General features: G+C 38.3%; 1 protein-coding gene across 2 annotated transcripts; it reads left to right on the forward strand.

The window, feature by feature from the left end:
* The first annotated feature begins 488 nt into the window (after positions 1-488).
* MYB (MYB proto-oncogene, transcription factor) lies at positions 489-25,558 on the forward strand. 2 transcript variants are annotated; one of them, XM_089676202.1, is made up of 16 exons: positions 489-584; positions 7,598-7,712; positions 8,576-8,647; positions 8,770-8,862; positions 10,194-10,414; positions 11,576-11,798; positions 12,830-12,898; positions 14,020-14,124; positions 14,781-15,023; positions 17,088-17,411; positions 17,812-17,957; positions 18,800-18,914; positions 19,006-19,131; positions 20,101-20,199; positions 21,246-21,353; positions 24,270-25,558. In XM_089676202.1, exons 1-16 carry the CDS (start codon positions 562-564, stop codon positions 24,378-24,380), a joined length of 2,193 nt encoding a protein of 730 aa, XP_089532328.1. In that variant the 5' UTR covers positions 489-561; the 3' UTR covers positions 24,381-25,558. The 2 variants fall into 2 exon arrangements, with proteins under 2 accessions (XP_089532328.1, XP_089532329.1); XM_089676203.1 differs by lacking the exon at positions 17,088-17,411.
* The last annotated feature ends 606 nt before the right edge of the window (positions 25,559-26,164 follow it).

The following is a 26,164-nucleotide window of genomic DNA, read 5'->3' on the forward strand; positions in this document are numbered from 1 at the left end:
CTGGAGTTCAGCTTTTCTGGGTTCCTGTGTGATAACATAATAAAAGTTAGTCCTGAGGTGAATTACCTGTGACTAGAATAGCGTCAGCCCCCATACACCTGCCTTCTAGCGCCCCCCTTCTCCTCCTAATGTCACACCTTGACAGGTCTGTGTGCACACGTCTCCCACACACCCCAGTGACAATGCGTTCCGTGCTGCCGGCCATTGACAGGCATATTTACTCGGCGCACCTCCCTGAGCGGGGATTGAGCCTGAAAGGGCGCCTCTCCTTTGCCGCTGCCTGCACCAGCCCGGCACTGCCCGGCCGGCGGAAGAGCGCGTGCGCAGGGCGGCAGATTTGGCGGGAGGGGGGCGTGTCCAATGTGCTTTTGTTTTAGGGGGAATCTGTGTTTACAGTCTTGAAGTGAACCTGTCCCCTCCTCAGACTCCTCCTTCTCTCCCCCCCACTTCTGGTGTGGGCTCTCCTCCTATTCTCCAGCCCCGTACTCTCAGTGCACTGTATCCTCTGAGCAGGGAGCGCACAGTACATTCACCTCACCCTCTCCTGACCTTCACCTCAGGATGGCTAGGAGACTCAGGAACAGGTAATGACAAGGCAGGCAAAGTGCCTGGCGACCTGCTATACCCATGACAGAACCCGGCACCTGGCTGGACCTTCTTCTTCCACTTTGCATACAGTGTGACCGGACAGAGACATGTGCGGGAGACAGAAGAGGAGGAGGAAGGGCACCTGCGTTGTGTGCCCAGTGTGTCAATGAGCGGGCATACACAGCCATGTCCTAACAGGTGGACCTGGAGTCCTTCCTCCCTCCCTTCCCTCTCCGCTCATCACACACGTGGGTCCAGCACTGAGCGCTGTCCTTCTACACGGGACTTTCCTCACTACACCTACCCGGCAATGATCGCCATCCATCCCACTCAGCAGAATCGGGGAAACCCGGGCCACAACATCACAGCTGCTGCAGCGCTTCTTGGCTCCAGCTTCGTGTCATTGGAAGTCTCTACCATAGCTGATCACATCGGTCCAGGCTCATGTGCAGGCTTCCCAGGGAAAGTTTCTGCAGTGTTCGTAGAGATCTGAGCAGAGGCGAAGGATGTTTATTTATTTTTATTTATTTATTTATATTGCAGTATTAATAAACATTCTATCTATAGGGCTTATCAATACTAAACACTGAATAGAAGTGTTGCAGTGTCAGATCGGGGCCATTGAACTGACGATGAATTGCTGTATACCATGTATTGTACCTGGAGATGTGTCCATAGTGCACTGGGGGTGTAGGAACTGTTACAGTATTGATTAGTCTTCGATCTCAATAATATGTACTGAATATAGAGCTTGCAGTGTCAGATCGGGGCCATTGAGCTGATAGTGAATTGCTATAGATCATGTATTGTACCTGGAGATGTGTCCATAGTGCACTGGGGGTATATGAACTATTACAATATTGATTAGTCTTCGATCTTGAAGGGTTTATCAATAATATATACTGAATGTAAAGCTTCCATTGACAGATCTGGGCCATTGAATTGACAGTGAATTGCTGTAGATCATGCATTTTACCTGGAGATGTGTACACAGTGCACTGGGGGGGGGGGGGGGGGCTATAGGAACTATTACAGTATTGATTAGTCTTCGACCTTGAAGGCTTATCAATACTGTAATAGTTCCTATAGCCCCCCCCCCCTGTACACATCTCCAGGTAAAATGCATGATCTACAGCAATTCACTGTCAGTTCAATGGCCCAGATCTGTCAATGGATTCTTTACAGTCAGTATATATTATTGATAACCCTGTAAGATCGAGGACTAATCAATAATATATACGGAATTTAGATTTTCCAATGTCAGATCTGGGCTATTGAACTGACAGGGAATTGCTGTAGATCATGTATTTTACCTAGAGATGTGTACATAGTGCACTGGGTGGGAGTTATAGGAACTATTACGTTATTGATTAGTCTTCGATCTTGAAGGCTTATTAATATATACTGAATATGGATTTTCCAGTGTCAGATCTGGGCCATTGAACTGACAGGGAATTGCTGTAGATCATGTATTGTACCTGAAGAGGTGTCCATAATGCACTGGGTGGGTGTAGGAAGTATTTCAGTATTGATTAGATTTCTATCTTGAAGGCTTATCAATAATATATACTGCATGTAGATCTTCCAATGTCAGATCTGGGCTATTGAACTGAAAATGCATTCCTGTAGATTGTGATTGGTGTTAGACGTGTGCACATAGTGCTGTGGGGGGTATAAGGAGTATTACATACAGTATTGATTAGTCTTCGATCTTGAAGGCTTATCAATAATATTCACTGAATGGAGAACATCCAATGTCAGATCTGCACCATTGAACTGAAAATTAGTTGCTGTAGATTGAGCATTATAGCTGGAGATGTGCGTTTTGGGCAGTGGTGGGGTATAGGAAGTATTGCAGTATTGATTAGTCTGTGATCTTGAAGAATTATCAGTAATACTGAATATTGAACATCCAAAGTCAGATCTAAGCCATTGAACTGAAAATTATTTGCTGCGGATTGTTCCTAGACATGTGTCCATAATACACTGGGGGGAATAGGAAGTATACAGTATTAATTAGTCTTCGATTTTGAAGGCTTATCAATAAAACACACTGAATGTAGAACATCCAGTGTCAGATCTGGTCCATTGAACTGAAAATGAATTGCTGTAGATTATGCATTGTTCCTAGACATGTGTACATAGTGCACAGGGGGAGGGGGGTATAGGAAGTAAAACAGTATTGATAAACCTTCCATCTATAGGGATTTTCAATACTAAGTACTGCATATAGAGCTTCCAGTGTCAGATCTGGGCCATTGAGCAAACAATGAATTGCTGTAGATCATGTATTGTACCTGGATAAGTGTGTACAGTGCAGTGGTGGAGTATAGGAAGAATTGCAGTATTAATTAGTCATCGATCTAGAAAGGTTATCAATACTATACAGCTTCCAAAGTCAGATCTGGTTCATTGAACTGAAAATGAATAGCTGTAGATTGTGTATTGTACTTGGAGAAGTGGGGTATAGAAAGTATTACAGTAGTGATTAGTCATCAATCTAGAAGGCATATCGATAATACACACTGAATATGGAGCATCCATTGTCATGTATGGGCCATTGAACTAAAAATGGCTTGTTTTGAATTGGTGCACTGTTCTTAGAGATGTAAGTACAGTAAGTTGCAGTATTGATTATTTCTCAATCTAGAAGGTATATCAATACTGTATACAAAATGTGGAGTGTCTAATGTCACATCTGGTCTATAGAACAGAGACTGTATTACTATAGGTTGTGCATTGTTCTTATAGATGTGTGTGCAGTACAGTGGTGGGGTATAGTCAGTATCAATATATTAATTAGTCTTTGATCTAAAAGCTTATCAATACTAAATATTGAATATAGAGCATCTAATGTCATATCTGGGCTATAAAATAGAAAATACATTGCTGTAGATTGTGCATTATTCGTAGAGATGTGTGTGTAATGCTAATGTAGAGGATAGTAAGTATTGATTAGTCTTTGATCTAGAAAGTTTATCAATACTAAACAGTGAATACAGAGTATCTGATGTCATATCTAGCCCACTGAACTGAAAATGAATGGCTGTAGGTGGTGCTTTGCATTCTATGAACATGTGCCAGTGTAGCGGCTGCACTGCTGTAACGTGTCATTGTTGGCTTGGCTACTTCTCTGCAGGAGAGGAGGATGATTTGTCTTCTGACACAGCTCTCTTTTCTCTCATTGTTTTACCTGTAGAGAAACCTGATTTAAAAGTCATAACCACGGTATGTGGTTGTGCTATTTTGCAGGCTGTTGCATGCTTCTTCACCTAGTAGTATCTCACACATATCTGTGCTTTCATTTTGGCTCCTAGTATAGTTGCTGTATTGCTGGGAAGTGGAATATCAGTTATCTGTCTGCTGCATGCATGTATTTGTATAATGATAGGATAGTTGATGGCTTTAGGGACAATTCAAACTTGGTCTAATTGGTCTTGAAGAAGAGCGGAGTGCCCTATGCCCCTGGTGGGGATGGAGTTATTGTAGACTTGAACCTGCCCCTGCCCCTGCTGTGTTTTGTATGTGCAATAAAACTTGTTTTGCCACTTGCTTATTGATGGTTTCCACATAACTCATATTAGAGCCTAGCTTACAATATGTGATTGTTGAGTCAATGTATTTGCTTTTTATATGTGAACAGTGCAAGTCAGTCTATATAATTTAATCGATTCATTGGACATCATCTAACATAGTAGGGGTTAATTACTCATGGACTGTCATGGTCAAGTCAGATATAACATTCTAGCTTACACTGTGTGATTATTAGGTTTCAGTATTTATGTTCTCTGTGAATAGGAACAGTGCAAGTCCTCACATTTAGATTAGTAAATGCTTCAGAAATAATCTAACATAGCAGGGGTTACCTATACATTGGTTTGGTGGGCTCAGATATTAGATCCTGGTTTACTATGTGTGATTATTGAGTCTATGGTTATTTACTCACACATTAGAGTGGTGGGCTCAGATATTAGATTCTGGTTTACAATATGTGATTATTGAGTCTATGGTTATTTACTCATACATTAGAGTGGTGGGCTCAGATATTGAATCCTGGTTTACTATGTGTGATTATTGAGTCTATGGTTATTTACTCATACATTAGAGTGGTGGGCTCAGATATTAGATTCTGGTTTACAATATGTGATTATTGAGTCTATGGTTATTTACTCATACATTAGAGTGGTGGGCTCAGATATTGAATCCTGGTTTACTATGTGTGATTATTGAGTCTATGGTTATTTACTCATACATTAGTGGTGGGCTCAGATATTAGATCCTGGTTTACAATATGTGATTATTGAGTCTATGGTTATTTACTCATACATTAGTGGTGGGCTCAGATATTGAATCCTGGTTTACTATGTGTGATTATTGAGTCTATGGTTATTTACTTACACATTAGAGTGGTGGGCTCAGATATTAGATCCTGGTTTACTATGTGTGATTATTGAGTCTATGGTTATTTACTTACACATTAGAGTGGTGGGCTCAGATATTAGATCCTGGTTTACTATGCGCGATTATTGAGTCTATGGTTATTTACTCATACATTAGAGTGGTGGGCTCAGATATTAGATCCATTTTTACTATGTGTGATTAGTTAGTCTATGGTTATTTACTCATACATTAGAGTGGTGGATTCTCTCTTCTTAGCCTATTTGTAAAAGCAGCAAAACAGCCCCCACCCATCTGCCCACCTATCTTCCCTTTCACCTCTTAGACCATTGCATAACTGAGTTCCTTCCAAACGTATAACTTACTGCTTACCTTACTCTAACCACAGTCTGATGAAACCAAATATTTAACCCGCTCTTACATTGGCCGTACTGTATGAACTGTGTTAAAACAAAGAGAAATAATGTATCTGCTTTCAACTGTCTTTGGGTTGTATCCTTTTAGCTCTGTATCTAAATTCTGTAGATACTTGCACTATCACACAGATGATCTCTCTTTCACAGAGTAGTTTCATTTGACATCATCTCTTTCCATAGAGAGACATCTGCTATAACACTCTGCACTTTTAACCAAGAAGGGTATCTTTGAAACACTTAAATTAGTTTCCTGTCAGAAAATATGCCCTCCTTTATTAATGAAACGTGTATCAGTACCCAAGTACAGGATGCGCGCAGCCAGAATTTTTGATCCGCTCTTAGGCGCTGCTTTTCACGCTTTAGCTTTTTTTGACAGGTGGCTTAAAATTGCATAAGACCATCAACATTTTTCCTTTCACTTACATATTGCTAAGGGGGAAACCCCTCAGTCATAAATTAGGCTGACCTAGTAATTTGAAAAGAGCATGTGCTATTTTGGAAGGGGTCTCAAGTAGAATATGCAAGAGTAAAAAAAAAGGACATCACTGCAAAAGTAAAGCTGTCTTCTTTTTGACTTTCAACTGGTATGCTTTGCAGCACTCCTGTAAAAACTGCCTTTGTCTTCTGGCCCATCAACTGCTGGTGTGTTGGCAATTGTGTTTGTTTACAAAACAACGTGATAGCAGTGGCTTTTGCCAAATACATATTTCGAAAAGGGAGCTTGTAGATCTGTATGACTTGAGTCACTTTAATGTATCTTTTACATGTTTGATCTGGCCATTGAAGGGTTATGTCTTTAGACTTTTTTACCAAACCAGTGCAAACATTAGCAATTGAAAGCTTTTTTTTAAAAAAGGTGATTCTTTTAGGTAAGCTGAGAGGTTTGTGCATTCATGGGAGTGTTTATTAGTCATACATGAGTTAGCTGTGGTCCACACTGGTGCGACATGCGATTTACAAATCGCACCTGAAGTCGCATCTAAGGTATTTCTATGGCATTGTCTTAATCAGTGTGATCTGAAGTAGTGCGATTTTAAAAATAGTTTCTGCACTAATTATTTCCAATTTCATTGCAACTTGCATTGACTTCTGTTAAATGAAGTTGCAAGCCACAGTGGAATTGAAGGTACAAATCCCACTGATCTGCAGCTTTCAAATCGCACTACTTCAACTGAAGTAGCGCAATTTCAAAGTCACATTCAGTGTGAACCAGGGCTAAATGTTAGATAAATAGCAATTTTATCACATATGTTTGTATACGTATGGTGGGTCCAGTTGTTGCTGTGGTTTGAACAAGTCTGAGGCTCCATACACATTGGCTTAAAAAACCGCCAGTGCTCCTGGTGAATAAAAATGCTAGTTTTGAGCATTTTTTGTCCTAGTTTTTGGAGCGTTTAGCATTTTTTTTCTGCTGATAAATGCTCTCAAAAGCACAAAAGAGAAAGGTTTTTTTTCTGCCTCTAAACGCCGAACTTAAAAAATTGCTCTAGACTACCTAATGTGCATTGACACATAGGATAACATTAGTTGCTTCTAAAGGCAACACTCCTAAGAGCAGCGTGTTTTTAAGACAGTGTGCATGGAGTCTGAAACATTTTCTACTGCCTTCAGTGGAAGAACTATCTGTCCATTTCCATTTTTCATGGAATAGTTAGCAAAGTTTAAACTATTGTAAAGTTGTCCTAAGTATAGATAAATCCTACATTAAAGGTCAGATTGTAAGCTCCTTCCTTCACTCACAAGAAGGCGAAGACAAACGTTTGGGTTGTCTCCAAAGAGTCACAAATGCTGGAGTATTTCATAAAGCAGATAAAGAATCTCAAGGCTGCTTGTGTAAATGACACACAATATCAGGCTCTTTTTACTATCCTTAGACATTCAGGCTTATTTTGACTTTATTGGTGGAAAGGTTGCCAAATGTGCAATTTGCCACTCATCTGACAGCAGAAGCAGGTCTGAACATGTAGAGCACTGAGCAGTCTGCCAGGACCTTTCTCTTGTATCTGTGGATACCAAAAACAGTAGAACCTGTTCACAATGTCAGACCAGCAAAGTAGCGTGCAAAATCTTGTTGTGCAAGATTTCCAGATTTTCAGGTGAAACCCTTGCTTTTTTCAAAATTGATTTTGTAACAGGGAAATGGTGAGTGAAGTTAAAATATGACTTTGTGATGTGATGCCTGTGTCTGCCTGCAGCTTATACAGCTCGGAGGAAGATGATGACGACATAGAAATGTACGAACACGATTATGATGGCATGCTTTCCAAAGGAAAACGACACTTGGGAAAAACACGATGGACACGCGAGGAGGTAACATGTTGCTTTATGGTTGATGATCACTGGTATAGATTTATTGTTTGTTCTGGGATTTGTTTTATATACTATGCTTCAGGGATTCTAACCTCATTGACTTAGGCATCCAAGTTCCAGGTTTGTTATAGACTGGTTGCTTAGAGAGTGACAGGGAGTGACCTGTTATTATTTTTTATGTTAACTGGCAGCTAGTCTTCTGAGCTGTTTGCTTACTGATGTAATGTCATGTTTAATCATACAAAAGTGAAGAGCAGTCTTTGTTTATACCAGCTATAATACATTCAGATATTATGCACTGCCTTAATGGCTTGCACACTATGCACTTAGGTCTTGAAAAGCTTTTCATATAAGTCACTGTGATATGTCTCATAGCTATGGAACAATGAATAATTCAGACCAGATATAGGGAGGAGCCTAGATACCGCTAGATTTCTGGCTACCTGACCAAAAATATTTTACTATAATAGTTGGATAATTATAGAAAAATAAAAACTTCTTAAGGCACACTGCCTTGGCGAGTAAACATTAGATAGCACAATAGTTTTTCGTTCCCATAGATTACGTCTCAGAGTTCTGCATCCCTACCATGACACATGTTGTGCCTTTTCCAAATGCCCCCCTTCTTTTACAGTCATGCCTTTTATAGCACTGAGTTTTCACTCGGTTAGTAAATCGAGATTGATGATGTGAATTCCAATGATCCTTTTTATTTTTGTTTCACTTGGGATGTAACCTGCTTTGTTGCACAAGCTATTTGATGCTGTTATCTCTTTGTATTTTTCTGTGCATTTATAAATAAGAAAGTTAAAAAAAAAAATAGTTGGATAATAATTAAAGCAAATTTTTTCGCATTGTTACAGGATGAGAAGCTGAAGAAATTAGTAGAACAGAATGGCACAGAAGATTGGAAGGTTATTGCTAGCTTCCTCCCAGTAAGTTTGCCAATAAGTACAAGGAAGACTGATCGATATACAGTACAAACTTCATTTATACACAAAACGTCTTGGTATAACAATAGAATGACTCTGATCTCTGTTTATTTCTATCACCAAAGAACCGGACAGATGTTCAGTGTCAGCATCGGTGGCAGAAAGTTTTAAACCCTGAACTTATTAAGGGACCATGGACCAAAGAAGAAGACCAGCGGGTAAGCCATCTACAATTTTTCTGTTCACTGATTATACAATGATTTTGTTCTCTGTGTTGAAAGAAAGCCCAGGTATAGCCCAAACCTTTCTCTTAGATTTAAATAAAGTTGGGAAGTGCTAGAAAGGAAGGGAAAGATAGGCACCAAAGTGATAGTGTAGCTCAGTGTATTAAGAAGAACATCAATGTACAATTAAAATGCACTCACAAAAGTTCAAGGTGACCAGCGTATAAAGACTTGAGGTGGGACCAGCATGAGAGAGTCCTATCCACATGGATACGGCTAGATGTCAGAGCCTTTGCAGGAAGCGGTGCAGGAATCCAGACTGGACACTGGGGAACTTCCAAGAGGAGAGAGCTGTCAGAAGCTGTCAAACGACCTGTCAGACCCTGGGACTCTGTAGCCAATAGAGAGCTAAACCACGCCTCCATCCTCAACCTAACTACTTAGTTAACCTCCAGGAATTAAATAATGGCCGTGATTGACCCTGTATTGTCCAGTTCATTACTACGACCAATAGTGCTGGAACCTCTCCTCTTTAAGTATTCATTGCTGACAGTGTTCCCATTTGGGAGATTTCCCAACTCTTCTGTCCAGTAGACCACACATGATTAAAATTAGGACAAAACTCCCCTGTGGGGTTACAGGTAGCAATAAAAACAAACAATTTAACTCTTCCCTAATTTTTCAAAACAAACTATTTTTTTTTTTTACTTGGCCTGCCTTTATAGTTATACTTCAGTCAAAATTTAACATTAAATTTTAATATGCGTACATGAAGCACAGCCTGCCTGCTTAGTACAGTTTTTCATCCTGCCAATGCTGTAATATATCAGTCCATCCTAGTCCCTTCTGTCAGTCAGTCCACCTTAGTCCCTTCTGTTAGTAATGTCTGAGGAACGCTGCTTTTCAAGCAGGAGAACTATACCCAAACACGCACTGCAGATTTCTTGCAGATGTAAAACAAATTACAGTATAACTCTGAGAGAGAGACTTATCAAGAAATAAACTTCCAAGTGACCTAGTGAGTTGCTCTCTAGATTTTAGATGTAATGACTTAAAGAAAGTCCAGTTTAAAGTAAACTTGGTGGACTTAATGACATAGTTTCAGGGTTTGCTGGATAGCATTATTTGCTATGATTGGTTTCTCTTATTGACTGAAAATTCTCTTTACATATAATAAAAAAAAGGGTTTTCAGGAAAGGTGTTTGCATGAATTAAAAACTAAAGCATATACATTCACCAGTCCCATTTTGATCACTGCTAAATACTGTATGTCACATTTTTAGTTTTGTTATTTAACAGTGTTACCAATTATTATATTTCTTAAGGTGATAGAACTAGTACAGAAATATGGCCCCAAGCGGTGGTCTGTCATTGCCAAGCACTTGAAGGGGAGAATTGGCAAGCAATGTAGAGAGAGATGGCACAATCATCTTAATCCAGAAGTGAAGAAGACCTCCTGGACAGAGCAAGAGGACAGAATCATATATGACGCACACAAACGCCTAGGAAATAGATGGGCAGAAATTGCCAAGCTTCTTCCTGGGAGGTAATAGCCCAGCCATCACCATAAACATTGTTCTGATTAACTGTGGATTCAAATAGTATTGCTGGCTGTTTTCCCCTGTTTTTTGACTCATGCTTGTTTTTATAGGCATACAAAATTTGTTTCCAGGTCTTTCATTTACCGTTTATTACATTTTTATTGTTGTAAGTCTAATCCACTGGAACCCAGTAAAATGTCTTATTACTTAAAAACATTCACTTAGGCAGCACAGCATGCTTTAATTAAAAAGGAAAATGTCTTATATGTCTTGGAATTGTATGTTAGTTTGCTAAAGAGCAACTCCAAGTTTAAAGCTTCCTAGATGGCAATTAGTGTAATTAAAACGCATCTAAACCCAAAACAAAAAAATATTATATTTTAGTTTACCAGTCTTTAGATGTGGTGGATGCATTAGTTTAAAATTTTCAGGCTTTCTTCTCTTTATTTCTACCTATTGATCTGGCGAATAACACACTCCTGGTCCCTGGGTGGCTACATTGACTTCTTCACTTTATCTGTGGAGGGGGCCATGTTGCCACTCAGACCGGACTTCAAACAAGTCTGCCTCTGTTGATTCACATAACGTGTATGATGATGATAATGGGATTATTAGTTTACAGAACAAAGATATGATTGTTTTGCTTTCAGTGCTGGTCACATTACGTAACACTGCATTTCTGGGGAGATCAACCGGTATCTTGTACTTGCTGAAAATGTTCTTTACCTGAAAAATTAAAGCTAATGCAGCCACCAGATTTAAGGATTGATAAGCTGCAGTATGTTACATTTTTGTCTTTGTTATTCATTCATTGTTTACAATTATCTCTGTGATACGTGAGAGCCATGTGCTTCTGCTCTCAGCACTCTGTAGTTGTGGGCAATAACCACATATGGAGGTTGCCAACAGTGGGGCTGGCAACTGTTTCCAAAGGATAATTCATTGGGAGCAGGTAGGTGACCGCTTTTGAATTTTAGACCTGAAAAAAATTTGGAGTACTGAGGTAAGCGTAATGTATGTGCTTACTCTGTTTAGATATCTTTAAAATTTGGATTTTTTTTAGTCCCCATTTTGACCATACTTGCAAAGTAATTTTTTAAAAATAAAATTACTTTTTTAACATCAGTTCTATTCTAGAGTAACGTTTTAACTTTTATATTGGGCAGGACGGATAATGCTATCAAGAACCACTGGAATTCTACTATGCGACGCAAGGTTGAACAGGAAGGTTATCTGCAGGAATCATCGAAAACCAACCAGCCTTCTGTAGCCACAAGCTTTACAAAAAACCCCTTAATGAGCTTCACAACTCACACTGCACCTTCTGCACAACTTGCTCAAAACAGCCAAGTCCCTAGTTTCTACTACCATCTGCCCGAGCCACCAAATGTAAGTAACGTGTGCAGTAACCTACATCCTTGGATAATGTTTACATGATTAGCATTGTACTACAGACATACTACTACATTGCACTACCTTTTGTGTTACAAAGGTATATTATTGAAGAATGTTGTATAATATAGACATTTATTTGCATTCATATCCCAACTTAAAAAATTAGGTTAATTTAAAAATAATACAAAAAAAATATTCTTTAGTAAGGAGATGTGAACATAAGTTGACCCCACCCCATTTCCATTTTAAAAATAAGTCTAGCATCTTCCATGGTTTCTATAGGGCCTATTAAAATGCCCGGTCATATTAATTTGTCTTTCAATGCTTGTTAATAGCACAATACAAGACAATGTGCCTGTGTCTATTATTGTGTGCTGGGGGTAAGGAACATTTATTTTATTTGGATGCCATTTAACCGAATCGCAATAACATGTTACATACTTACCCCACAAATGTGCATTAAAGAAACTCAAAACTACTTTACATGTCTAATTAAAATGTGCTATATTTGCTATTTTCCAAAGCACAACTGCTTGTATGTCCAGAAATGGTAACTTTTAGGTTGCATGAACATAGGAAGAATAATTGTAAGCACGCCAAGAAAATAAGAATTTAAGACCGAAGATGCAAATGTAGGTCAAATTATTGGTTATGGTGGCAGCAGTGCTTCATCATAATCATAAAGGCTTTTTCAAGAGACTGAGGGCAAATCCCTCCTAGTTTGAATATGTGGAGGACTAATGCAAACATTTATGCAAACCTTTTATTTATGATATGGGGGAGTTTTTTTTACTTACTTGGTTGTGGAACCACACCTATTGTATAGTGACAATGATTGTTGTGTACAATCCATCCCAAGGCTTCCACTTGTAGTTTGAAAAAATAGTATAATTCAACTTATGCATGCAAATAATGGAGACTATACAAGCAGTACATAATAAAACATAGTAGAGTGCTTTTGAGAACTGTTGTATGAAATGGCATGCTTTATTGTCTCAACTCTTCTTCTTGTTCTCTATTCACAGGCACCTTATCCTGTAGCACTTCATGTAAATATAGTTAACGTCCCTCAACCAGCAACTGCTGTTGTCCAGGTACTTTTTTCTTCAAAATGAGTATTTATGGATGACATTTATTAGCTATGTTGTCTTTTCTCTCTTGTACATTGTAGGATATTGATCTATTAGTTAACTATGTGTGCAGTTGGATATACACTAGTACAATTTAATTTGATATTTTTTGTTGTGAGAACATTCATTTGTTTTTCTAATCATTAGTGGGGTCAAAGCTACATTCGTTTCCAACCACAATGACCAGAAAGTTTGATGCTCAAATATGTGAATGTGCAACAGAGAATGTGGCTTTTATTCAGTAAATTCCATTCTTTTCAAAATCGAATGTTAATAACAAATGAAACTACTTTTGAATGGCATTCGAATGTTCTGAGAATTTTCATATGTATTTTCCTAAGAATTTCCGTTCAAAATTCTACTAGTGTATACCCAGCTTAACAACTCATGTGAACACCATATTTGCACATTATGCTTTAGTTGATGCATACGACCTTGCTTTTATACTAGTCTTAGAGCTTCCACGCAGGAGCTAATTTGTGGTCACTGTGAAAACACTCATATAGCAAAAGGAAAAGCCAGGGAAAGGGGAAGTAATGACTAAGCAAGAATAGTGGAGTATTTTCTAGCGTGTGCTATTGTTATCACAGCCTTTAGGTTTGGACATAGATTCGTTTATGATGGAACTTGCTGAAAACAAAGCATACAAAATCCATCTTTTCAGTAATAAAATTAAAGTATTTTGCCTGTATTCACTTAGTCTGGCAACCAAGTAACACACTGAGAGTGGTAGCAGGGAGGTGACTTCTATCCTTGAATATGTTGTTGCAGTGCCGGTACTAGTTATCACTTCACAGTGACAGCAGAGCACATTTATTTATTTATTTCATGTCTTGAAAAGGTGGGGGGAGGCTTTTTACTTTACATAATAGAAGATTTTCCTACTATACAGAGAACATTGTACAGTAAAAAATGCAACTAATTGCTTGAAGTGCTCAATAGCACCCTCTAGTTGTCTAGAAACAGCCTGATGTATTGCAGACAAAGCACAATTTTTCCTTTAATATCTTTCTGATATCTAAAACCTACCAGTTAATGTTTTTTTTTGATTTGTAATTTTTGTTTTTTAATTTTTTTTTTTTTAGAGACCCTATAATGATGAAGATCCAGAAAAAGAAAAGAGGATAAAAGAATTAGAGTTACTACTTATGTCAACAGAAAATGAACTGAAGGGACATCATGCAATACCAGTAAGATCAGTCTCACTCATCCTGGGTTCTGCAAACTATCCTAAATCCAAATAAATGAAGTGTTTATTGTGGCAATCACATGGCGTTGTAAATTTTTCCTACCTTTAACAAAGAATAGATAGTCTTTTGTGGTTATACGCACCAATAGACACATTAAAATAGTACATTTTAAGGACTAATACATATACAGTATAGTGTGGTTTAGTCTTATCTTTTTTGACAGCATATAGTTACATATATACATTTTTATTGGTTGTTAATGCTTTTCTCTTCATAGTATAAATGTTAAATACCCTGTATTAAAGCAGATGTAGCCTTTGAAAACAGCATCAATAACACGTTTTAGGTTAATGCTGAACACTTCAGCTGATAAAGGGGTCTTATCTTTTAAACGGTTTTTTATATATGTACAGTGACTTCGCTGCATGTGTAGGTCTGTAGTATGAAATAGTCATTGCATGATGACACAACACATAGCAGTGTATTTCAGGCTGGCTACTACATTGATGAAAGGAAACATCTTGACAACTGTTTCAGAAGTGCAAGTACTTTAGATGATGCAACAGCTTTTATCTGGCCCCTAGCTGTGTGTGGGACACCTTGAGCAATTTCATTCTAAGTTCCTCCTTTTTTTCATCTCTTTTTGTAAAACACAGAACCATGCAGAAGAATATCCCGTGTGGCAGAGCACAACAATTGCTGACAACTCTAGGCCCCATGGTGACAGTGCTCCTGCCTCTTGCCTTGGGGAACCCCATAACTGTACACCTTCTCCTCCGTTGGACCATGGGTGCCTTCCAGAAGAAAGTGCTTCACCAGCTCGGTGCTTTGGTGTAAATCTGTTAATACAGATGAAGAATATGCCTGAATACAGTGATACTTTGCAGTATATTGATTCTGTAAGTAATCTAGACAAGTCCAAATTAAAAAAGTGAAAGTTGCAGACACATCTTTACAAGTGTGAATATTCATGTTCATGGGTAGAGCACATCCTCTACTAGTTTATTTTTTGTGTGCTGCTAAATTTAAATTCCTAATGGGTTCCACAACATTCTATTTAGTAAAGTCTGGTGTTCATTTACACCTCAGTTCAGAAGGCAGTGCACTGATTTGCATTCAGAATAGTTTGCTGTACTTTAAAGTGTACCTGTACTAAATAAAAGAAAAATTAGTAGGCTGTATGGCAGATAGAAGATTAAAGTGACACTAAAGCCTGTTTTTTCTTTTTCTAAAATAACAAACATGTCTATACTTATCTGCTGTGTGCAGTGATTTTGCACACAGCAGCCCTGATCCTCTTCTTATTGGGTTCCCTCCAGCGTTCCTGGCTCCTCCTCGAGCAGTGCCCCCAGGGAAGGCTGCTCGCCCTGGGGGCACCTCTGCGTGTTCATCCCCGAGCTGCTGCTCTATTCATCCATAAGACAGAGCCACGGCTCACCCCCCCCCCCCCCCCGCTCTCTCCTCGTTCGCTCACTGGCTGTGATTGACAACAGCGGAAGTCAATGGGCTCCCATTGTTGTCTCAGTCAATGAGGAAGAAGAATCCCCAGACAGCAGAGGCTGTCAAGAGTACTGTTGGATTGGAGGGGGCTCAGGTAAGTTTTGGGGGGGGGGGCCCACTGCACACAGGTTTTTTACCTTCATGCATAGAATGCATGAAGGTAAAAAACCTTGAGCCTTTAGAACCACTTTAAAGTAGACACTGCTTCCTTTTTTACTACAATAACCTTTTACAGTGCCACTGTGGCTTGCACAATTTCCTATGCAAATCCTAATTTTCTAAACACTGGTATGTTTACAAGCACATGGCAATAGGTTACTTAGGCACCTTGCTCTATCTGGCGGGTGTCCTGCCTACTCTCCCCATACCCCAAAAGTCAGTATTATTTTGTAGGGCTGTGGTGGAGCTGTAAAGAGAATTATTGTAATGCAGAAACTTAGTCTTGGAACCCTATGTTGCCAAATATGAAATCCTTTTATGCCAGTACAGGTTTACATAGTATACTCATCTTACTGTATATCTATCCAGCGGAATGGAGTTTCCTGTTTTGTTTTTATTTCCATTTCTTTTTCAAGCTTAAAGCTATATGTTGTTTGTCTATTAATACTTTTCTTTTATGGTCGTAGTGTGATGAATTCCATCCAATACTAAGTGTAATAATTTTTATAAAGGAAACATTAGTTATTATCTAAAAAATAGTAAATAGTTATAGACCCCTAAAATATGACTGCGGTTAAGTGTTGCTTAGATTAATAACCAAAACTTGAAAGCTTTGAAACATAGGATCAGCCATTGCTGGCTTGTAGTTAAACGTGGTAGCTTGGGGAACAGTCATCTTGATCCTGTCTTAACCACATACTGGGTTGCTGACCTGGTTTAGGCATGCAGCTAGTGAAGTCTAAAATTCCCTTTTGTGCATGCTTGTTCCAGGTCAGCAACTTGCTAAATAGCAAAGCTTGGATCAGGGCAACAGCTCCATGGCCTACACCTTTCAAAAACAAGTCAGTAATGGTAGTGTGTAAATTTCAATCTTCACATGTTCATTTTAAGCAATGTAGCGCTGTACGGGAACCAAATACTGATATGGATCAATTCACTTAATCTTCCCATTGGTGCGTGTAATTTTATTTATTCTACCCTCAAATTGTGCTCATGTTTTCCAGCCAGTACCATATTTTTGATGAGTAGGTCAAATTTTAACGTTGTTATGCAATTAGATGGGCTGGAAAAGATACATAGTTGTCCTCTGAAATACACATACAGCTGGCTGAGAAAATGTATGATGTATTATATAGCCCTTTTGCAGCAATGTATACACATACTTAAATAAAAGAGCAAGCACAATAATTGCATCATTTCTTGATTTCTCTATAAATGTGTAAGTAGTAACCTTTTTTTTGTGGAAGCATTTAAGGTGGCACCTTACGTTATGTTAAAGTTGCGTGCCTCCTACATTGTTTCAGGATTCTTCATCATGGAGTGAAGTCAACAGTTTTGAAACCAGTGAGAAAACAGATTCCTCAAACAGCAGTTCTCCCTCAGGCCAAGACTCCGAGCCTCCGGAGGAAATGGGCAGCCTGTGCAGCCCTGGGGCTGTACCTGATACAGACATAGGCAAAAGCATGCTCTGTATGGGTTCTCCCACCTCGCCCGGTTCCCTAGATTGCTCAAAGTGCAGCCAGTCGCCGCTGATCGTCCTGTGCAAAAAGAAAGGGCGTCTCAGTTGCCTAACCAGTGGAGAGAACGGTCTCTCCCCTTTCAAAAGCCTGCCTTTCTCTCCCTCTCAGGTAGATGACTTCTACAAAATTCTCACTAATTCTCATCAAAGAATTAACAGTATAGAAACTAAATGTTTGGAAACAATGACTAATTCCTCTCACACCCATAAATTTCACTTTGTGATTAATTCACTCTTACACATGGAGCTCTGAAATGTGTTTACCAGTGTCACTAACTGGTCTTTTTATTTGGCACTCTGGAGGAGGCTTGCTGGTGCTTTCTGTCTGTTTGCTCTTGCACTTTGGTAATGGATTTCAATACCACTTTTCTGGATAACCTGTTTCTTTCCACAATCCTTTACTTAACGTGCTTATTAGTATTATGGCAAGGTGTTCACAGACTTGCATATTTTTTGTACAATTTCTTTGAACAATATAGTAATTTATTCACTGTGATTTCTCTTTGCAGTTCTTGAACCCGGTGTCAGCACATGAGGGGATGCACATCGAGCAACCAACTCTAAGCTCCACCCCATTGTGTTCTTCTCACAAGACCGCCATCACCACATCTATTCACCGGGACCACGCACCGCGACTACAGAAAGAAAATCACATGTAGGTCCCCCCCCACCTAAAATGCACTATATGGGCAGAAGTATATGGGTATCCCTCAAAATTATGGCATTCAGCTGTTTCTAGTGAAAGGTTTTGCCAGTCACATGATCAAAGGCCAAGTTTAGGTGGTAGTAAAATCCTTTTTTGAACTTGTACCGGTACTTGTACAGGTAAGCCTATAATAAGGCTACAGTGCATCCAGTGTAGTCACCGGCACACATGCTCTGAAGGGACTGCAAACCATGCTGTTCCCTCAGAGCTCTGTGCTGTAAACCATGACTCCCATGCACTGGAGTGACATCAATGCAGCCTAGCCATTCAAAGGACCGGAGCCAGCAAACCCAGAAGAAAGACCAGGGGAAGATGGAAGCCCTGTCTCCAGTGACAGCACACCGCTGGAGGAGTTCTTTCTAAGGAAAGTATTTTATAATATATGCAATGCATACTAGCACCTTATGCCATTGCCTTGCAGGGGATTTTTTTTTCTTAAATGCCACAGTTCACTACCGCTTTAACATTTGAGTATAGGTCTACTTTAATAGTATGTTTTATGTAGTAACGCTATTCTCTTACCTGGCATTTTGCTAAAGCAATTTAGTTTTTTTTTTTTTGTGTGTATGTTCATTATCAATCACTTAATTTCGCTACACTAACTGATTATCAATAGCACTGCTTAGAATAGTCACTTTGCTACAGAATTGGAGGTAGCATATGTGGTTAGCATTTAACAAAGCTATCTGAACAGGTCTGTTGGTATTTTTTTATCTGCACAGATGTAGATTTATATTTGTTTCCAAACTGTAAAAAATAGCATATTTATATTTTTCTCCTGACATTTACAGCCTTAGGACACCAGCAATAAAACGTTCAATTTTGGATAGCTCTCCAAGAACACCTACTCCCTTCAAAAATGCGCTAGCTGCTCAGGAGTTCAAATATGGGCCACTGAAACTTTCGGTAAGCCAATCTAAAGGTTGGCATGTTCAGGTACAGCAAGTAGGTGGGATGTGCTTTAATGCTTACCATAGTTTCTCTTACATTCTTTCAGCATCACACCCCCTCACACCTTGCAGAGGACCTTCAGGAAGTCATCAAACAGGAGTCTGATGAGTCTGGCATTGTACCTGAGTTTCATGACACAGAGGAACCTCTTCTAAAGAAAATAAAACAAGAGGTAAACTAGTAGATCTCCATACTTCAGAATAAATATGAATCCTAGAAGACTGTAAAACCATAAAGTGTACTTTGTAATGCTTTCTAATTTGTTTGGTTCATGCAGTTAACCTGGAATAATGTGTAACAGTCCGAGTCATTTATCATTGTGATATAAGTTGAAACTTAATCACATTTTTGCAGTACAAGAGTGAACTGGATAATATGCTCCTTGACTGCGTGCAGCATAGATTCAGATATTTTAATAACTCGGCCTGGTATTGAAATATATCCAAATTATATTTCAAGGCATCTTCTATTTTGATAGCAAAATTTCATTTTCACCACAGTTAATAAGTGTATGTAGAATGTTATCTTTAGTCTTGAAAGAGATTGCGCAATTATCCAGCATTATTTTAAATGGAAATTGTCACAAAACAATACTTGTGTTAGAAGCCTCACATAGAAGCTGTCACAAGCTAGCTCTGAGCATTGAAGATGAACTTTTTTCAGTTTCATTGCATGAGACATCACTGCCACTGAAGAGCTAAAGTTTGGCAGCTTCATTGTGAGGCTTCCCGTGCAACAGTTTTTCTTCATGACCAGTCTCATTTAGCTTTTATTTAGGGCAGCTTCATTGTGAGGCTTCCCGTGCAACAGTTTTTCTTCATGACCAGTCTCATTTAGCTTTTATTTAGATTTCCTGAAAATCCATTTTGATTAAAATATTTACTATGAAAACTGGGCAAAACAGTTAAGTCTCTTGTTACTAGTTATAGTGAACTTGTTTTGAGAGAAACTTGTAGTCTTCCATAACTGGTTACTTCAGAAAATACTACTTTCCTTACTGTTTTGCTGATCTATGGCAGCCCACATATTTCTCTAATGACAGGCATTCTTGGAAGTGTTAGCAACTATGCCAACATCTGCTTTTTGGCATTTATTTCAACAATGTTATTCTGACATAAGTGGTATATTTTGTTGTCTTCAGGTAGAGTCTCCAACTCATAAGATGGGAAGCGTCTACTGGGAACATGATAACCTTATGGCACAGCTATTCACACAGCACAATATTCTGGAAGATACTCCAGTAAGTCAGCACTTTAATGGGATTGTCTCACCTCATAGTTACCGAAGACAAACCACAGCTTCACACTGTGTAAAGATAATCAGAAAGGACCCTGAAAATTAACTGAAAATGTATTTGCATTGTTCAAAAAAGTGTCCATTGTCAAAAGATGATAACAAAAAGTTACATGCACCTTCCCCTACCAGACTAGTTGATGTACTTTACTGGAGTGGGTATGGGTCGTCATTTTTTTTTTTTTGCTTTCCTCAAAGTGTATCCAAAGCAGATTTTTTTTTAGTTAGAGTATATAGGAGACTTGGAACACCTTTCAGGATTTTATTGCTCCTGTATCCCCACTGGGGAGAGACACTGGGGCTTATTTATTAAAGCTGGTTCACTCAGAATCTCGTACACCTGTACATGGTAGCCAATCAGCTTCTAACATCAGCTTGTTCAATTTAGCTTTAGCAATAAAACCTGGAAGCTGATTGGTTTCTATGCAGGAGTGCACAAGCTTTAGTAGATAAACCCCACTGTCTCTGTTTGTCTTGGTGGCTACTGCCACTGGGTCTAGTGAGGGGAATTCCAAAATGTTTTGTTATCACTGGAAAACTAACAGAGAAAATCTTCCCGTGGGGACATAGCAAAAAAAAAAAAAAAAAAGTTTTAACCCTTTATACACTTTCAATATATTGTATGTATATATACAATATATATATGTCAGGCATGTCATTAAGTCCACCCAATATAGAGTATATTTCAGTTTTGGTAGCTACTGGTGAATTGAATACCCGCCTGGCTTTTTATTTTTGTGGTCTCCTATAGTAAGTTCTCCCTTGATGTGGTCATTGCAGAGTTCAGTATTCAGTTTGCCTTACAAACATAAAACATATCAGGGAAAGTAAGATGCACTTTGTAAAACCTGTAGCAAATGGCCAAAGCTGCAGACACAAAAAACCTACATTCTTTTTTTTTTTTTTTTTTAGTGGACAAGTGCTTCAAAGAAATTCACTGTAGCTTATACAGTATAATGTCAACCAAACAATCTCTTTTGCATTTTTTTACAGAATCTTCTTACCAGCTCTTTGCTGATGAAACCAATGTCTGATAAGGAGGATCACAGACTGAGGTCTTTTACTGCTCAAAGGAATAGATTATTTTCAAGCCCTTTACAGGTAGTTTGTTATTAATATTCCTGAATGCTCTTGAATGCTGACCCATTAATCATTTTTTTTTATCTGTCGTGATTTTACAGTATATTGATCTGCTTCTTATTCATTGTACTCATGGAATACTGCAGTCTGTGTCACATAGCTTACATATGATAACTGGTGATGCCATAATCTTTGAAAAAGTGAGATTGCATTTATGAAAGGATATCGGTGCTACCTACTTATTCAGCTCATTAAACAATCTGTTAAACAGGCTATAGACAAGTTGAAAACTGAAGAACAATTCTTGGTTGTTAGTTTTTAGCATCATTAGTGTGCCAGCTGCGACACACGATTTTCGTGTTGCAATTGAAAGTGCCTGATTCAGCATGCTGGATTTTGTTTAGAAAAACAAAACAAATGATGGCACAATTGTATGCGTCATTTTTCAATTGACAGAACATTTGGTTTTCAACTTGTCTATGGCCTTCCTTAGACTATGCAATCACTGAGGCACTAAACAGCCTGAAAAATATTAGCACATGGGTACCACTGTAAATCCTGCATAGACCAAGAATTTGGCCAGTTTCTTTTGTCTACTTACATCTGGAGCTGTTTCAGTGAAATTACTATGTGCTGTTACGTTACTAAAGGTACCAGTAGAGATTACATTTACTGTACATAGCCTCTTCATGGGGATGGTCATTTTTGTCAGATTTTCAGCTGGCCAGTTATAGCACTTTTCAAATAGTATTTATGGCTCAGGTATGTTCACTTCCAAGCTCCTTGAGCGCTTGGCCTACAATCGCCTAAGCTCCCACCTCACTGATAACAACCTCCTTGTCCCATTACAATCTGACTTCCGTCCCCTACACTCCACCAAAACCGCCTTACTTAAAATCACTAACGACCTGCTAACCGCCAAAGCTAATGGCCATTACTCAGTCCTCCTGCTCCTCGACCTTTCCGCGGCCTTCGACACAGTCGACCACCCCCTCCTCCTTACAAAACTGCACTCCCTTGGCATCAGGGACGCTGCTCTCCTGGTTCTCCTCCTACCTATCCCAACGCTCCTTCAGCGTCACCTATAACACTGCCACCTCCCCCTCTCTCCCCCTCTCTGTTGGAGTTCCCCAAGGCTCTGTCCTCGGACCCCTCCTCTTCTCCATCTACACCTCCTCCCTTGGCAAACTGATACACTCCCATGGCTTCAACAATCACCTCTATGCCGACGACACACAAATTTACCTCTCCACCCCCCACCTCACCCCCTCACTCTCCGCCCGCATCGCCCACCTCCTGAACGACATATTAGACTGGATATATAATTTTCAAATAATACCACAGTATCCTGTAAGCCACATGCAATCAGCTTTGCCTTTTACTTTCTCTTTAAACTATGATTTTATTTGTGCAGCTGTTTCTGTAAAATTATTAGGACACATCCGTGAAATAGAAGTGTTTTCTTTTTACGAACCTTACAATAGCTATCCCAGATCTATGTTTTATTCACCTTGGGAAATAGAAAGCAAAAAGTGCTTAGAACAGTTTACATGACTTGTAACACACATTTGATTAGAAACAAAATGTCCAGGTTTCACAAAGATGAACAGTTTTTTTTTCTTTTTTTATTTTTAAGTCACTGTGTTTACTTAATACAACATAAGAGGATATTGACGTTTATTTATTTTTTGGACAATGGATCGCTAGGTAAATGCTTTGTGAATAAGATGCAGGCAAGTTCTCAGAAGTTTTATCTAGGTGTTTAGGTGACATATGCAAACACTGATATGATTGTGAAAGATTCCTGTAGGTATACGCAGGCTCGGCATTACAATTTAGATTAGTAATGCATTTCACACAGATATACTGTATGTCAGACTCTCTTATTTGAACAAAGACCTTTCCCAGAAAGTTGTAGAAGTTATTATTCACTGCAGTAGCTGCACTATTACCATCTATTAGGGTCTACTATAATGTGTTAGAATGTAAAACAATAAAATTAATGTGAGCTTTGAGATAGTGACACCTTCATTATTGCTTTGGTGTGGAGGTGGCTAAACCACATATTGATGAAAGAAAATCTTGCCACTTGAGTTTCAAAGACATGTAAAAAGCAGGCATGGTATTTATCTCACTGATACCCACCCAAATCTTAAATGCCTTCTTTGAGTTATATTGGCCTTTACACGGGCATCTTCACTTGCCCTTAAAAAGTAAATATAAAATTAAAAAACACCTATTTTAGGGGCTGTGTCAACTGGCTTTTTCTTGCTTCAGAATGATTCTCTGTGTACAATGGGAATGCAAAAGAAAGCAGTTAACTGCAGGTCAAATGCATGTCAATGAACAGTGGAAGATTTCAGAGGCATCTTAAACTGATCTGAGATGCAAACATAATGCGCCTGGATGTACTCTGCATATGCCCATCAACACAAGTTCTAAGCCCGTAGACACAGGCCTTTCCCAAACTGTAAAATTAAACATTAATTTATGACCTAAAACAAGTATGAGGATAAGGACTTCCAAATCTACAAACATTTTCTGGATAGCTGGCCTAAAGTATGGAAGCCAGAAGCGTAGCATAACAACTAAGCAACTAATGTTTTCAAGTCAGAAATGGCATCATACATATGAATATGAATACATATATCATGAAAAGTTTGCTTTAAATGTGGGTGGCAGTATGTATATGAAAATGAGGTAGTAGTAGTATTCAGTTGGATATGCAAATACCAATATTTATTGATTTTACATACCTGGGTACATTAATTAGAAAAAGTAAACATTTATTTTTCTGAAGGATAAGACATATTTATTACATGTTGTGACTAAGAACTGTCTTGGACATACTGATAAAAAAAAAAGATCCATTTTGAGCATGAGAAAAAAATGAACGTATATTTCTATTGTATTAATATTAATCTCTGTTCCCCACAGCAACTTGGCAACACATTGGAAGCAATGTCTTGTGGGAAGATAGACGAACACAAGCTGTATACAGAAATGTATCATAAATGTATGAAGACAGTGTCCACGCTTGTCATGTGATGGGCTGGTTGATCTGAACAAGCATTACCATTTTGGAAACACTTAAAGATAATCTGGGAGTTTGTTAAACAATTCCGCTACATTCAACATTGGGAGTTTTTTAATTGGGACACTTTGTTGTGGTACAACAGTTGGGAGAAGCACAAAGTGCATTTTTTTCTAATCTCTGAGCTTTTTGTTGGATTTTCATCCTACCAATAAAGTTATTTTGGAGGGTGTACATTTCCATACACAAAAATGACAATTCTGCCTAAGTATTTGGGCGTTGCATTGTAATTTATTACACTTGCAAAATCTGAACAGTTTTTAAAGAACAAGTAAATTTAATACCAGTATTGTTGTTTTATATATATTTGTTTTCACAGTAAGAGCAGGAGCTCTGCCATTTACTGTCTTATTGCAGTTGACAAAATGCCTTGATACACAAAACAGTAGCAAGCATTACTACAAAATTCACAAATGTTCACAAGCACAAACTATATGTGATTTCAATTCTGTGAATGCTGAAAACTGTATTTTATTTTTCAGATATATGTAAGAAAATATATTTGTATGAGTGCTGATTTTTTTTTTTTTTACAAAATTAGCTTGCTTTAAAAGGCTACTGACTGGAAATAATTTTTTTTATTAAAAAGCAAATTCTATTTTTATTCACTAATTTAATTTTTTTTACAAAAGTCATGCAAAAAAATAAATGTTTTTTTTTTCTTTTTTTACCCCTTATCCCTGCTGCTAAGATTGTAGCATGTAGACATGCTGGCATTGTGAAAGCATCATTGGAATAAGGACAAAAAGATCACTATGTTGATACACGCTTATTTATGCACTAGCATTTGATAAAGTTTTGTATTTTCGCAAGAACTTTTTTGTACATTTTCTGGGAGAACCTTTTTTTTAAAATTGCACCTTCGGTTTGGGAGAAGACTGCATTCATGTGTTCATATTTTATATATATATTTTGTTTGTTTGTTCATCCTGAGATTTTCATTCTCAGTCTTATTCAATTCTCTTCTGTACAGTTACTGCCTTCTGTCTGAAGTTACAAAATTGGACACTGTATTGTTGGAAGTTTTTATTTGTGTACTTCAAATTTGCTGCCTTAAAGCATTTAGTGCAGCATTTCTGCACTTATTTTTTACTGCCTTTGTTAAAAAAATAAATAAAAGAGTGTTTTCTAATGTTGTGCTGTTTCTATTCTACATTTTGCAAAAATGTCTGTATATTTTATCAACCCTAATGTGTATATATAGTAAAGCAATATGTGTGATTTTACCAAAATAAATTGCATGTGTACAGTGGGACCATGCAGAATGATTCATAGGCACATTGATCTAACTGTATAAACAAAATTAAAGGCCAGAAGTGAAGGTCCAGACAGCTGTCGCTTGTGACCCCTACTTGTAGTTTTAGCTATTCAATCTTAATTAGTAGTCTCACAAAGCCGATTCTGAAGACTTTCGTTGTAAAGAATGTCAGTCAAAAAGGGCTCAGAATCCTACAATCACTTAGCAAACACACTAGACTGTAATTCATGGATTATACTGTAGCTGCCAGTAATAGATAGATACAATGTTGAAATGCACTGGAAGAACTGATGATTTTAGGTTGAAAGATATTCCAAGAAATATTTGGACACCACTGTTGTATGCCCCACTGCAGATTATGTTAGTATTGCTAGTATAAGGCTTTTTTTTTTTCTAGTAAGGAGTGAAGTGCTGTGACCCAAAGTAACCCGTTTGAAAGAAAACCTGTGGACAACTGCCATGGTCTTTCAACGTCCGCAC

This window comes from Staurois parvus, unplaced genomic scaffold (genome assembly GCF_062004578.1).
Source record: "Staurois parvus isolate SC_StPar_1 unplaced genomic scaffold, SC_StPar_1.0 ptg000165l, whole genome shotgun sequence".
NCBI lineage: Eukaryota > Metazoa > Chordata > Amphibia > Anura > Ranidae > Staurois > Staurois parvus.